General features: G+C 45.0%; 1 protein-coding gene across 3 annotated transcripts in view; it reads left to right on the top strand.

Moving 5' to 3' along the window:
- The first annotated feature begins 2,652 nt into the window (after positions 1–2,652).
- p2rx4a (purinergic receptor P2X, ligand-gated ion channel, 4a) overlaps positions 2,653–15,884 on the top strand; it is a 75,200-nt gene continuing 61,968 nt past the window's right edge. For all 3 annotated transcript variants that reach the window (XM_070886348.1, XM_070886349.1, XM_070886350.1), the window contains exons 1-3: positions 2,653–2,844; positions 12,592–12,739; positions 15,752–15,823. In XM_070886348.1, coding sequence (XP_070742449.1) covers positions 2,711–2,844; positions 12,592–12,739; positions 15,752–15,823 — 354 coding nt within the window. In that variant the 5' untranslated portion in view covers positions 2,653–2,710. The remainder of the gene's footprint in view (positions 2,845–12,591; positions 12,740–15,751; positions 15,824–15,884) is intronic.

Here is a 15,884-nt window from a genome sequence, read left to right as displayed (position 1 = left end):
TCGCCATCAGCACGCTCTCCCTCGGGTTAAGATGCTCCCGAACCAGTGTACACAGCTCCTCATATGACTTATCTGTGGGTTTCACCGGAGCCAGAAGATTCTTCATGAGGCTGTAGGTCGGTGCCCCGCAAACCGTGAGGAGGACCGCTCTCCTTTTTGCAGCGCTTCCTTCTCCGTCCAGCTCGTTGGCTACAAAGTACTGGCCTAGCCATTCGACATAAGCTTCCCAGTCCTCACCCTCTGAGAACTTCTCCAGGATGCCCACAGTTTGCTGCATCTTTGCGTTGGATTCGTATACTCATCGGCAGTTATTGTGTTCCTAACACAGATGAGACTGCACACAGGGAGATTAAAGTAACAGTGACCTCAGTCTTTATTAAGACACTCCAGAGTGAGGAACAGGCCTTCGGGGCTGGCTTATATACAGTACTCCCAAGAGATGCTGGGATCCTTTGGGTACTTCAGGGGATGCGCTCCCTGGTGGCAGAACATAGGAGTGCATGCTTTACAGATACACAACACCTGCACTCTGGAACCTTAGTAAAGGAGTTAAGGTCACACTTGCTCATTACACACAGTACTCAGTCTGACCATTTATTATGAGTGTAACAGCAACATCACGTGGTTCCGCGCAAGGAAGACGATTGGGATAAAAGTAGTAAGGCCATTTTAAAGGAGGCCAGTAACCCGCCATTTTTGAATGAACTGCTTGAAATTGGTAACCAATGTAAAAGTCCAGCTGTATCGAGCAAAATGTTGTTGAGCGATGTCGGGTGCAAATTGCAATCAGCCAATGTAGCGGGAGAACACCTAACGGTCGTATAAAGGTCCAACGGGCTACCCACTGGTGTAGCCTGCATCCCCGGGACCAGAACGATGTATCATAAAGTGTCCCCACAGCTGACAGAAGTAGACAAGCCGCAGAGTAAACGATCCCCAGAGAGCAGAGAGCACCTGTAGCGATACCCTGCCTCAGATCGGTTTAACATTACAGGCGCCCGATGGCATGAACCGCCACGGGCCAGAAACAGTAAACTGCGCCTATGCTCACAGTCGGCCACCGTCGCCCACCACCCAGGTGGAAAAGGCACAGCCCACAAACCCACTCGTCACCACGGCAATGTCCAAGAGCGAAGGGTTACCCGCAACGGCTCCGCCAAATGGGACCTGGACCAACCTGGATTCCAAACTAAAGAGTGCTCACAGCGGTGCCCTCAAGGAAAGCGAGTCAGCAGTCCCCTGCGAACTGCTAGACAAGACGAGGCAGCTCCACCGTCGCTTAGATGAAATGCTCACTCACTCAGACCGCTTCCCAGGGAACAGCAGCGACACTGTGCAAACGACAAGGACATGGAGGTCACAGACACATCAGTTGTCTTTGGTCCTGCCCGACACTAGGAGTAATGGCAAAAGCACTGATCTTCGGCAACTCGAGCAAAATGAGTTCACTTCGCCCACAGACCCATTAGCATAGGGTGCTGCACCACCACCAGACAACCCAGATCTCATCCGGCCATGCTGGAACTAGACTGTCCTTGTGTACCTGTACTGATATACCTGTACAGATCATGTAAATGTACCACACAAAAAGAAACAGAACTGTAATCCACCCAACAAATGTACCAAGATGTAAATGTAAAACCCATGTGATGAACTTGAATGCAACTTGCATGTAATGGGCCATTAGCATGATCTCTGTGTGGGGGGGAGAATGGAGTAGTCATGGACTCACAACCAGAAACCACGGGGACCTCCATTGGCAACAAATCTCACTACCAACCCACCCAAGCTAGAAGCGACCCTCCAATGGTCAACCAGGAAGAGCAAAGCCCAGGTCACCGTCAACTTACAAGTCAATTTGCATTAAAGACTTGGGGGGGAAGTGATGTCATGTATGTAGACCATGTATACTAACTGTATAGTCACATAAGGTGTGCCACCAGAGAGCACTGCAGTGGGAGACCTGAGGGTCACCTGCATAGATGTGCAGGGCCCAGTATAAAAGACTGCCCACCATGCTTGTGCCTCACTCTGGAGTTACAATAAATGGGACTAAGGTCACAACAGCTCAAGTACAATACTAGACCTCATGGAGTCATTCATAAGTGTATTAAAGACATAACAACTTCTGTAGCTCAGACTGCAATATCTGTGTACTCAACCCCTGCATTTACATTAGAAGAACCTGCTTTTTATTTCAATGCCAGAAACATAGGATTCCACTGTTGGCAAGAGTGGGTTGTTTCTTGCAATGTAAATACAGGCGCCAGGCACAGGCTCTGGTCCCCAGCGTTGAGAATTACAGAAGTGCCAAATGCAAAAGCAACTAACTCAACGCAGCTTGGGGATTGAACTGGTGACTTTCCTGGTCTTGTGTTGTTCAGCTACTATACACTGAATAAAGTCGCAGAGCTTCTACAACGTTAAAAAAAAACTGACCCAACCCACCAGCAAAAAAAGAGAGCCAGATAATACATTTAATATAAAACGTGATTTTAGTTTTTTTTAAAGCTGGAGCCTCTGACACTGCTGAGCAAGCTTCAGTACCACAAAACAACCAGCTGGAAATGACTACGTGGTTGCGGTGATGATTAAATATGGGTCATTTTAGGAACTGAATAGTGGAATCACATGATAAGTGGGAAGGACTCGGCTCCGCAGTAGGCTGAGGTATTCAAACCTCTCATCCGAGAAGAGACCAACCTGAACAATGGCAGGTTGCTGTACTTCAGTGTGTGATTTTATTCTGGAATATGATACTCCCAGGATCGTACTCATTAAAAACAAAACCGTCGGAGTCATAAACAAGATGGTTCAGGTGGTAATCCTTGCGTACGTTATTGGGTGAGCTCCAACTGAAATACTTTCGTACTTTTATACTCCAGCAATAATTAAGGTTGTATGAAATTATTAACATAACATAAATCATTAATACAATTTATAACGGTTGCGAAATAAATGTGCTCGTTGCGAAATCCAGGAGAAAACGATCTTTGGTCATTTGAAAACGTTTATGTGAAGCGTTATGCTGGGTTTCTGTGAAACGTTCATAATGTGGAAAATATTTCTGAACAGCGGCGGATTTGGATTTGGGCTGAATGAAAAACCACAGACGACGCGTAAATACTTCTAATGTGAACCAATGGAAGAATAGGGCTTGAAGGATGAGTTTCACTTTCATTTCAAATATTTTATGCAATGGGAATTCCTCCTCTACCCCCTCCTTTTCCATTACTCCCGGGCACCCATTACCAGTTGAACTCTGGCTGATTGTCCGCCGGCTTTGTGGAAGACAGTGAAACCAATAGAAGCACCCTTCAGTAATAGAATCATGAAACCATACAGCACAAAAGGAAGCCATTCGGCCCATCGTGCCTGTGCCGGCTCTTTGAAAGAGCTATCCAATTAGTCCCACTCTTTACTGTAAAATTTTCCCCTTCACATATCCAATTCCCTTTTTGAAAGTTGCTATTGAATCTGCTTCCACCGCCCTTTCAGGCAGTGCATTCCAGATTATCATAACTCACTGCTGTAAAAAACTTTCTCCACAGCACACCTATGGTTCTTTTGCCAGGTACAGGTACCTTAAATCTGTGTCCTCCAGTTACTAATAGTTCTGCCATTGGGATTAGAGTAAAGGAGAATCTATCTGTTGTCTATGCATGCCTGTTTACTGTGTGATGTCTGTAACACTGTTATGCAACACTGAATGTACCCTTACACTGTACACACCTTACCTGTACACCAGAGGGTGCTGCTGTTGGAGACATAAGGATTACCTGCACACTGCAGGTAACCCAGTATATAAAGGAGCTCACAGCTTGGCGTCCTCTCTCGAGGAGCTGCAAATAAAGGACTACAGGTCTACACAGTTTAAATATCATACCCTGCCTCGTGGAGTCATTACTAAAGGTGCCTACATACACTAAACTATCAAAACCCTTCATGATTTTGAACTTCTCTTAACTTTCTTTGTTCCCAAGTTGTTTCAGGTGGACATCAGGTGAGCCTGGGATTGAGTTTAGATGTGTTACACCCATCTTTGACGAAGAGCCAAGTTTCCTGTACAATATTACTGCTTTAAACAGCAACACCAAAAACAGATTAACTGGTCATTTCACAGATTTGCTTCTTGTGGGACTTTGCTGTATGCAAATTGGCTGCTGCAACAGTGACTACATTTTAAAACTAATTCATTGGCTTGGGACGTCCTGAAGATTTGCTAAGTTGTTATGTAAATGCAAGTTCTATCTTCCAGGCAATTCTTTTGGCTACACTTTCCTTGCTGAGGTTCTCCTCAGGTACGGTCCCCCTCTCCTTCAAATCTGCGGTCATCACCCCTCTCCTCAAAAAAACCAACCCTTGACCCCACTGTGCTTGCAAGTTACTGCCCTATCTCCAAACTCCATTGCCTCTCCAGTCCTTGAGCATGTTGTCGCCTTCCAAATACATGCCCATCTTTCCCGGAACTCCATATTTGAATCCCTTCAATCCGGTTTCCACCCCTGCCACAATACTGAAACGGCTCTCATCAAAGCCACAAATGACATCTTTTGTGACTGTGACAAAGTTAAACTATCCCTCCTCATCCTCCTCGACCTGTCTGCAGCCTTTGACACAGTTGACCACTCCATCCATCTCCAACGCCTCTCCACCATCATCCAGCTGGGTGGGACTGCACTTGCCTGGTTCCATTCTTATCTATCTAATCGTAGCCTGAAAATCTCGTGCCATGACTTCACTTCCCACTCCCGCATTGTTACCTCTGGTGTCCCCCAATTATCTATCCTTGGCCCCCTCCTATTTCTCAACTACATGCTACCCCTTGGCGACATCATCCGAAAACATGTAGAGTCAGTTTCTACATGTACACCAAGCTCTACCTCTCCACCACTTCTCTTGACCCCTCCATGGTCTCTAAATTGTCAGACTGCTTGTCTGACATCCAGTTCTGGATGAGCAGAAATGTTCTCCAATATTGTGAAGATCGAAGCCATTGTCTTTGGTCCCCGCCACAAACTGCATTCCCTAGCCGCTGACTCCATCCCTCTCCCTAGCATCTATCTGAGGCTGAACCAGACTGTTCGCAACCTAGGTGTCATATTTGATCCTGAAATGAGCTGCTGGCCACATATCTGCAGCATAACTAAAACCACCTATTTCCATCTCCGTAACATTGCCCGCCTCGGTCCCTGCCTCAGCTCATCTGTTGCTGAAACACTCATCCATGCCTTTGTTATCTCTAGACTTGACTACTCCAATGCACTCCTGGCTGGTCTCCCTCATTCTACCCTACGTAAACTTGAGGTCATCCAAAACTCGGCAGCCCGTGTCCTTACTCGCACCAAGTCCTGATCAATCATCACCCCTGTGCTCGATGACCTACATTGACTCCCGGTTAAGCAATGCCTCGATTTCAAAATTTTCATCCTTATTTACAAATCCCTCTATGGCCTCGCCCCTCCCTATCTCTGTAATCTCTTTCAGCCTCACAACCTCACGAGATGTCTGCACTCCTCAAATTCTGCCCTCTTGAGCATCCCTGATTATAACTGTTCAAACATCACTGGCCAAGCCTTCAGCTGCCTGGGCCCTAAGCTCTGGAACTCCCTCCTTCTCCGCCTCTCTACCTTTCTTTCCTCTTTAAGACGATCCTTAAAACCTATCTCTTTGACCAAGCTCTTGGTCATCTGCTGTAATTTCTTCTTATCTGGCCTGGTGTCAAATTTTTTGTCATAACACTGCTGCGAAGTGCCTTGGAATGTTTTACTGCGTTAAAGGCATGATGTAAATAAAAGTTGTTGTTGCTGCTTCTGTCTCCATGCTCTGCAGTTTCTGCTCCTGTGAGCAAATCTCTATAGGTTCTCTATAACATGTGTTTATCTCTAGGAAAAGATGGAAATTGTAGTTAAGCTTCAATCCTCACTGCAAGGAGAGCACGAAGTTGAAATTCAAGTAAATTCACCATAAAATGTACATAGTTTCTGCCCCATTGTTATCTGTTCCCCTGCAAGAAGCTTGCGGTCTGGAAAGTGGGTAAAGATAGGATCAGAAAAAACTGTAAACCTGCCCCACCACTTTCATAATCAGATAATCTGCCAGCACTCATTGTTTGAGCTCTCGCATAATATGGAGCTGTAACCTGTGATTAGATTGTATAGGGTCAATGTTAAGGACTCTCAGGATCACACCTATCTGTGGTAGGTGTATCCTGCCAGTGGGCCAGGACAGGACATACGTAGGATGGTAATGGGAGGGAGGTTGGGATGTTGGCTAAAAGTTATGATTCTGTTACTACAACCATGTCAGGCTATTTCTTAACTAGCTTATAGGACAGTTCTGCCAACGTGGGCTTTGCAGGGTCAGCTAGCCTGGGATTGCCTGAGTCTTGTCCTGATCTGATGGCTGTAACTTATTCAGCTAAATTTTCCCCAGTGCCGTTTTTTGGCGTATTGCAAGAGGTTTTTTTTGGCCCCGACTACACCAAAAAAATAAGTAGCAAGTTTTCCCGTTCTGTTTTTTGAAATTGACGCCATGCAGTCTGTCCTTTACTTTCGGTGGGTGGAGCCTAATGTCTGCACCGAAAAAATGATGCCTCCCTTTCTGCGCACATGCAAAAAAAAAAACGTTTTTGACGTGAGTGCTATGGGCGTGCATGCCCAGTACAACTCCCGGTCAGTATTCGGCCATTTTTAAAGAACCAGTTGTGTGTGAGAACTTTCATTCTTAGTGGAAACATTGGAGCTGCAATACAACATGCAACACAGCTCAAGGACCAAGAATTTCTCTCAGGATGAAGCGGAGGCAGTGGTTACTGTAATTGAGGCCAGATGCCATGAACTGGACACCAGCAGAGGTCACATAAAAGTTTCACCAAAAGAAATGAAGAAAGGCTGGAACCAACTTGTAGAAGTTTACTGTGCAATGGTGACCATCCCAAGGTCTGGAGGCCAGTGCAAAAAGAAGTGGCAGGACCTAGGTCAAGTAGTTAGTGTAAGTAATATTTTCATTTATTGAATGGAATTGCAATTGTAAATGTGACCATCTGTATGTCCCACCCAGCAGTAAGACACCCTCTCTAAAAATGATATTTTCATCTTTGCAGAGGAAGGTGGCACACAACAAAAGGGAAAGAACTTGAACAGGTGGAGGCCCGGCAAATCTGCAGCCACTGACACCCTTGGAAGACAGGGTCGCTGCTTTGATGGATCCTGCCTGGAGAAAAGCAACCGCCACTGCACAAACTGGACTTATACTCAAGGGAGAGAGTAAGTCCTGCAAATTCCACAGTCTGGCTTTGCTAAATGTTAAATACTGTGTGGGCTAGCCATGCTGCGGTTCATGGGGATGTCTCCGTCAGCTACGCTTCGGTTGATGCAATGTGCTATCATTCAGCATGGTCCTTCAAATCAGTCTGCTGTCTGCACTGTGTGAGCCTACTCATACCACCCTGCCCCACCTCTGCTGCTAACTATTTGTTCTGTTATATTTTGCAGAACTTGAGGCCAACCCTGACGAGGCTGAAGCCGATGTAGAAGAAGATTCAGACATGGTCGAGCCTGAAGAGGACATCTTCCAATCCCACCTTCCAGACTAACAGCATGGGGAGGAGGGGATGGATGAAGCCCCCACTGTTGTACTCACTCTGGAGGAGGTGCAAGTTGCCGCCCATTGAGGTGTCAGGCCCTTTCCTGAGTGGTACGAGTGTTGGGACATTCCATGGTTTCTCACAGTCCGAGGCTGGGGTGCAGTGAGGCAAAACCAGGGCCCCACCGTCCGAGGCTGTGGGTCTTAGTGGGATGCAGCAAACCACACCCAGGGTGAGGAGGCGCTCTCCTGAGGTGCAGGATCTAACACGTGGTTTAGATGATGGCAATGAGTGCGGAGAGCATTGACCTTACACGATCACTCCTGGACACCATCAGTGGGGTGGATGATGAGGTATCGGGACTGTCGGGAGAAATAACAACACTCTCACGAGAAATGGGAACACTGTCCGGGCACATTAGGGAGGGAATGTCGCAGGCAGCTGATATGCTGTCGGTGCATATGAGGGAGGGAATGTTGCAGGTAGTTGATGTAAAGTCCTGACCCTGCAGTACAGACTCACACGAGGCACATGCTGAAGTCAAGGTCACTCAGGACCTGCACCTTTATTACACAGCTCTCGAATGCCACACTTGCCTGAGACCTGTCTTTATATACCTGTGTAGAACAGGTATTCAGTGTCTCCTGCAAGTGCACCACTGGTGGTAAGGTAAGCTTGTGGTTACAGGTCATATCTAGTTACAGTCATGTATAGCATGGTAAGATACAGTTATGCACAGTAGTGTGAGATACGTGACACACTGTCGGTGAACATGAGGGAGGGAATGTGGCAGGTAGTTGAGACACTGTTGGTGAACATGAGGAGGGAGGGAATGTCACAAGTATCTGATACACTGTCGGCAAACATGAGGGAGGGAATGGAGAATGTTGCAGGTAGTTGAGACACTGTCAGGGCACATGAGAGAGGGAATGTCGGAGTTAGCTGCTGCTATAAGGGAACACGCCCAGACTCGGCGGCCATTGATAGAATCAACTGCCACTCCCACTCCAATCCCCAGACCAGCCTCTGAAGAGGCTCAAACCGGGCCTTCCACATTACTGCCTGCCCACGTCCGCCCACGCCCCCCCTCCCCCATCAAGAAATGCGCATTACCTGAGATGTTTGAAAGAATAAGCTTGGTACCAACCCAAGAAACGCCGCGCCACTGCCTGCGGGCAGGGGTGGAGTCTACAAGACCAAGCGCTGTGGGTGGTCTTAGAATAAGGTGAAGGAGAGATGGGTGAAGCCTTTCTCTGCAGTTATTATTGTTACTGTTGTAACTGTTCTCAAATTTTTGTAAGTTATGTAAATTTGCAAGTTTAAAAGTTTGTAAGTGATCTTAAAGTTTGTAAGTGATCTTAACTGAAAACTTTAAAGTTTGATGCAAGAATATTTTTATTAAAGTTAAATACAAACAAGTGTTAAACTTTTGAATGAAATATATTTTAAATTATAACTGAATCATTTCCATTATTCCATTATTAACACAACTTTTTGAACTAAAGAAGAATCATTTCCATTATTTGTTCCATTAACACAACACAACCATATGGAACAGGCCCAAACAGTAAACATGGTCCATTTGGAATAGTTGCCGCTGAGCCTTCAGGCAGCAATGCGTTCACGGATGAGCTGCTGGCGCAAGGCTCGAGCAATCGTTAAAGGGGCACGACAGCCCGTCCTCCTCCGCTATCGTTCTCCTCCGGGTTTAGGTGGTTGCATGGCTTCCTCCTCCTCGTCATCTGCATCTTTTTTCTTATCATCAGCCACTATCACCTCAGGTGGGTCTTCTACTACCAGCTGCTGCTGCCTCACGATGGCTAAGGCATGCAGCACACAACAGTGAACTGACCGTCAATCTCAGGGGAGTATTGCAAGTAGCCTCTAGAATGGTCTAGGCATCGGAAATGCTGTTTCAAGATGCCAATGGTCCTCTCTATTATGCTGCACGTCGCAATGTGCGACATGTTGTATTCCCGGTCAGCTTCCGTCCAAGTTACGCGTAGGGGCGTCATGAACCAGGTGGCGAGGCCATACCCTTTGTCTCCCAGCAGCCAGCTCTGCCCTTCTGGGTGTTGCTGAAACATGGCAGATATAGCGCTCTCATGTAGGATGAATGCATCATGGGTGCTCCCAGGGTATTTCTCATCAACTGACACGATGCGATGCATGTCGTCACACATGAGTTGCACATTCATGGAGTGGAAGCCTTTTCTGTTCCTGTAGATCTCGGAATCCTCCAAAGGTGCTTGCAAGGCAATGTGGGTACAATCAATGCAGCCCTGTACCTTTGGGAAGCCAGCAATCCTGGAGAACCCACAGCTCTTTCATGCATTGCCTGAGCGGTCATGGGGAACTTTCTGTAGTCATTCCTCCGGGCATCATCATCATAGGCAGTCCTTTGGACTCGAGGAAGACTTGCTTCCACTCTAAAAGTAAGTTCTTAGGTGACTGAACAGTCCAATACGGGAATCACAGTCTCTGTCACAGGTGGAACAGATCGTCATTGAAGGATAGGGTGGGTGTGGAGTCTGGTTTGCCGCACGCTCCTTCTGCTGCCTGTGCTTGCTTTCTGCATGCTCTCAGTGACGAGACTCGATGTACTCAGCGCCCTCCCGGTTGCTCTTCCTCCACTTAGGGCAGTCTTTGGCCAAGGACTCCCAGGTGTCGGTGGGGATGTTGCATTTTATCCGGAGGCTTTGAGAGTGTCCTTGAAATGTTTCCTCTGCCCACCTGGGGCTCGCTTGCCATGTAGGAGTTCCGAGTAGAGCGCTTGTTTTGGGAGTCTTGTGTCAGGCATGCGAACAATGTGGTCCGCCCAACGGAGCTGGTCGAGTGTGGTCAGAGCAAGAACCAATCATCTCCTCCACAGCACCATCATGCAGAAGGCTTACACAAGGTATGGCATTGTCAATATTGCCCCCACAATTAAATTGTACCTTTTGCAAGAAGCTCAAAACAGCAGGACAAAGTTAAAGCTTCTCTCCTCTCTCTCTCTCTTTCTCTCCCCCCCACCCCCAAGGTCGGCACCCTAGTATGGACCACGCCCTGGTCTGCGCATGCGCAATAGGCTTGCTTCGAACATCAGTGTCCTCGATCAGACCAACATCCCCAGCATCGAAGCACTGACCACACTCGACCTCCAAACATATAGTGCAGCAGTCACCTGCCAAATGCAGATATGTGTTGCATGTTGAGAAATGGTGCATACATCCCCAGTTGTGGCCTGGAATGATTCTGATGCATAGAATGAAAGTGCAGCTGTAACCTTCGCTTCAAGTGACAAAGCAGTCCTCCTGATGCTTCTAGGGTGCAGGTCTGCTTTTACTAACTCACAAATCTCCGTTACAACTTCTTTGCGGAAACGCAGCCTTCTTACACAGTCTGCATCACAGGTGCAGGTATGAACGCCTGTCTCGATATACCTGACGTGGCTAAGGTCTCCTGCCCATCATCCTATGTGCTCTGAGGTTCCTCATGTGATGACGTCAAATCAATCATCTCCTCCGCAGTACCATCATGCAGAAGGCTTGCACGAGGTATGGCGTTGTCAGTATTGCCCCCATAGTTAAATTGTACCTTTGCAAGAAGCTCAAAACAGCAGGAAAAAGTTAAAGCTTCTCTCCTCTCTCTCTTCCCCGCCCCTCCCTCCAAAGTCGATGCCCTAGTATGGCACACACTGGTCTGCATATGCGCAATAGGCTTGCTTAGAATGGGAAGCTAGGCATTCAATGAGGACATTTGGGGCAACGAAGTCTAATGTAATTCTTTTCATTTCAGATTTTTTTCAAAGTACCATTCCACCATCAACTGAGCGACTCCTTAACGGGCTCGAGAGACGGTCAGCAGAATTGCTCCCTCGCCCAGACACTGGCTCGGAAAACACCCCCCCACCGGGCTTCTTTTGAAGCTGCTGCATAGTGTAAGGCTTCCACCGCCTCCCCCCCACCCTCCGGGCTTCTTTTGAAGCTGGGCCCCAGTGTCCAGGTGAGGGAGCGATTCTGCCGGCCGATGCTGCGACCCTCGAGCCTGGTGAGGAGATGTTCGGTGGTGATGTGACACTTTGAAAAAAATCCAAAATTAAAGAATTGCATTGGACTTCCATTTTCTCCATTTTACGTTTGAAAAAAATTAAGCTTTATGATGCATATTTAATGTCTTCTTGACTCCCTCCAAAACTTCGCATAAAAACAATGGCGTCTTTCTGCGCCGATTTTTTAATGTGCGCTCGTTTTTCTTAAGTGCCCAGTAGGTTTTTTGGGAGTGGTCACATACGCCGTGCTAGGAAAACTGTAAGTTGGCCAAACTTGCATAAATCTGAAAAACTGGTGCAGACATTAAATTACGTCCCCTATGACGCAAAAAAAACAAAGCTGAAAAAAAAATCGCAACTAACTGAGTTATGCTGGCGCAGAAACTTTGGGGAAACTTGGATATTTTAATTTAGGCCAAAAACAGCGGTGCCAAAAAAACAGTGCAGATAACTGGGGAAAATTGAGCCCAGTAATTGTTCTGTTTTGTAACTAAATGACGATAGGCCACTTCAGAAGGCATTAAGAGGTAACCACACATTGTGACTGGAATCCTATTTCAACCAGACCTGACAGTTGGGTTTAAGTGACAATCCAGCAGCTTTCATGGACGTCTTTCTGGTGCTAGCCTATAAATGACCAGATTTACTTATTTCGATTTCACAACTTGCCATGGTGGGATTTCAACTTAGACCCCTGGGTTATTAGTCCAGTAAATATCATAACCATTAGGCTACCATACATACCCATGTCAACTTGTACCTACCTTTGATTGCACAGCTAGGATTAATGATTCATCAGGAATGGCTTTAAATACAAACACAACTCCAAGGCACAAGCATAGACTTTCAATGCATTGTAGTAGATATACACTTAACTCACTTCCTTTAGAGCCACTAATATTCACTACTGTTTTAGAATTTTGCCACATAAGCAAAATGACCATTAACTTTTTTAAAAATTGTATTCCAGTTGGGTGCTCGTGTGGGAGAAAGGCTACCAAGCATTTGATTCAACCATCGGCACAGTTACAACCAAAGTAAAAGGTATCGCCATTACAAATTCATCTCCGTTTGAAGAACACGTATGGGACGCAGCTGATTATGTTATTCCTCCACAGGTACAGTTTCAAATGGGGAAAATTTATATGGATATAAACACATAGATCCATTTTAATTTCTGTAACTTAGAGAACAGTATGACATTAAAATTGCTCTCTCCAAATAAGTAATTTCAGATCAGTAGAAGAGTGAACTATTATAGACGCAAGTGAAATAGAATAACTTTGCAGTTATCTCAGACATCCAGGTAACAACAGCAGCTTCCATTTATGCAGCACCTTTAATTTAAGGGCACTTCACAGATGTATGGATAATAGATACTGAGTCAAGAAAGGAAAATACAGGTACAACCTCCGAAATGCAGAAACCTCGGGACCGAGGCCATTCTGGTTTCTGGGTATTTCCGGATTTTGGAGACGAATCTGGAAACCCCTGGGCCGAGTATGAGGCTATAAGAAGGTTGGAATGGGGAGGGTTGGGAAGGAGAAAGATTGATTTTGCTTTTACAATGGATACTTATGATCAATACTGGAAATTCACCAACCTTGCGCCTGTTTTTTCAGCAATATTTAGCTGTTTTTGGCGAAAAACGTGATCCGCTAGTTTTGGCAAAGTTTTGCACCGGCGGTTTTTAAATACCGCTGAAAAGCGGACCGCCTCATGCAAGACTGGAAATAGCGCTTTCGCCTTAATTTTGAATTTTGGCGCACCTGTATTCTGGGCGTAAGAAAACGCCCGAGAAAACCTGTATTGCAGCCCCAATAACAGCGGTATGTATGAAAACCTGCAAAAAAGTAAGTTAAAGTTTTAATTTTAAATTATTTTTCAGCGATTCAATAGTGAAGTGTCTTGTGAATGTTTTGTGATTTTTTACATTTTTGTTTTTTGAAATTTTTTTTGTGTTTTCCCCCTCCCAAGGCCTTTTTTCACAGCGGTAAACGGCCTCAGACTAAAGTTGGCGAGGACTGCGGTTTCTGCCGTGAATCCTCGTGCAACGGCAATTTTTACCGCTGGCCGCATTTTCTAACAAAACTTTTTTTTAAATAGCATAGTGATTCGCGGTATTTTTGGGCAAAAAATGCTGTAAAAATACTGCTATCACCAAAAAATGAATTTCCAGCCCTTTGAATGCAATAAGTGCTTGTATGCAAATGTCACTGATGGGCACTTCTACCTTCAGATTATATAGTCAAGTTTCTTTTTTTTGTGCAGGAGACTGACAAGTTGAAACACCTCCTAGATTAGATTAAAAATAGGTGGACTACCGTCTCACTTCTAGTGACAGCATCGCCTGTTTCTGTCCAATAGGACAATAATTTTAGGGCTATCAGTGCCTTAATTTCCATACCCTCAGTATGGATTGCTGACTTCAGGAGGTTGAAATCCTTCTCTGCTATTTTTAGTGCACTGCTCAATACATTTGTATCAAATCCCTGAATGTGCTATTTTATTGAAGCTATTTACCTATTTAGAATAGACAAGTTCATGACTATTAACAGCATGCAAAGAAATGTGATGTAAATATCTGCAGAGAGAATATCAACCCCCAGGTAGGGAAGGAAGAAAAACATTTGAATTCGCCCGCCCCCCCTCCCCACCAAACTAAAAAATTATCATAAATGCAATGCTGATTTAGGTAACCTAAACTCTAATAGATGCAAAATGCAGTTTACAGATGAATATCAGTCTATATCACAAGTATAATAAGCAAATGCTTGTTCCCTATGGGTTCCTGAAGTGCATCTGCAATGCCTGTATTAGCCTGTTTTATTGAGAGATAATAGCTCAAGTTACCATAAGCTGTTTTTAAACTATTAAAAACCATATAGCGTAATATATTTTCTCATGGCAGCAAGTTAATAAAAATATACACCATAGTTTATTAAAGTTGCATGAATCATTGTGCTCTACATAACCAATTGTATGGTTGCTGTAGTGAGTCGTTCGAGCTGGAAAAGTCAGAGAGATTGTGTGAGAACTAGCTTTTGCTGTATCATAGTAGATTTTGCCTGTTTTTTTCTGGGGGAAGCAATTCATTACTCTTTGCCACTGTGTGTGTTTCTCTCTCTCTTTCGCTCTGTTTTCAGTGGGATTCTGAATGCATTCCTTCTGCTAGAGGGGCATTAACTGTATTTGCCTGTTTTTGAATGGGCTTAGTGTGTTTTTTAAACTCTGCTTGGGGAGAGGAGAAAGAGAAGCGGGGATTATATTTCACTCTCGGAGGGCAGTTCTGTGTCTTTCTGGACATACGTTTGTCCGTCTGCTTTGGAGGGTGCATTTCTCTGTCTATTTGTGAGAGAAGTGGATCTTTCTGCAGGTGGTGTGGGTTGCATTAGTTTGTCTGAAAGGAGAATGCATCTTCCCACTTTCTGCTGGGGTAGGTGCATTTGCCTGCTGGGATTTGTATATTTCTCTCTTTAGTGGGAGCGGAAAAGAGTCCCTTTGTTTGTCTGACTGTCAGCAGAGGAGAGTATGGTGTAGATTTTTATCTTCATTGGCCAGGCAGTAATCTGGCAGAATGGCTCACCTGCCCTTTATAGAAGCTGCCCGATCTTTCATTCCCATGATTTAATGTAATGGAAATTGGGCAGGTTCTATAAAGGACGATTGGTCTGCTCTGCTTTGCCATGATATCGCCCTGGCAGTAAATATGAAAATTTACCCCTATGTTTCTCAATCTAACTGCAACAGAAGTATGTTTCTCTGTTTACAAGGAGGGTATATCTCTACATCTGTTTGGACCCCAATTATCAAACTCATAATACAGCGAAAACTACTGAGAGTTCTGTTTATTAACATTTCCTTCACTTTTCTACATATGTAGAGTACTGCCACTGGTCCAAAATATTGGAGAATGATAAATAGTATATTGTTAACTATTTATAGTTATTTAAGACATTATTCCCAAATAATATTTTTTTTTTTCTTAAATAGTTACTATAGTGGAAGGTTTTTGTTAAATGGTAATTTCTGAGAGTTTTGATACAAAAAACATTTCTATTTAGAAGTCCACGCATTGTTATTTCTCTTTGGTTGTCTATATTATCAAACATATTTTTTCTCTTTAACAGCAAGAAAATTCCTTCTTTCTTATGACCAATGTTATTGTTAGCAAGAATCAGGTGCAAGGCCGGTGCCCTGAGGTAAGGATCCAGCAGCTGTACCAGATAATTGCTGTGGCTGATTTTACAGAATGTTTTGCAA

Source organism: Pristiophorus japonicus, chromosome 8 (genome assembly GCF_044704955.1).
Source record: "Pristiophorus japonicus isolate sPriJap1 chromosome 8, sPriJap1.hap1, whole genome shotgun sequence".
NCBI classification, from domain to species: Eukaryota; Metazoa; Chordata; class Chondrichthyes; family Pristiophoridae; genus Pristiophorus; species Pristiophorus japonicus.
This window is presented reverse-complemented; position numbering and strand designations above follow the sequence as displayed.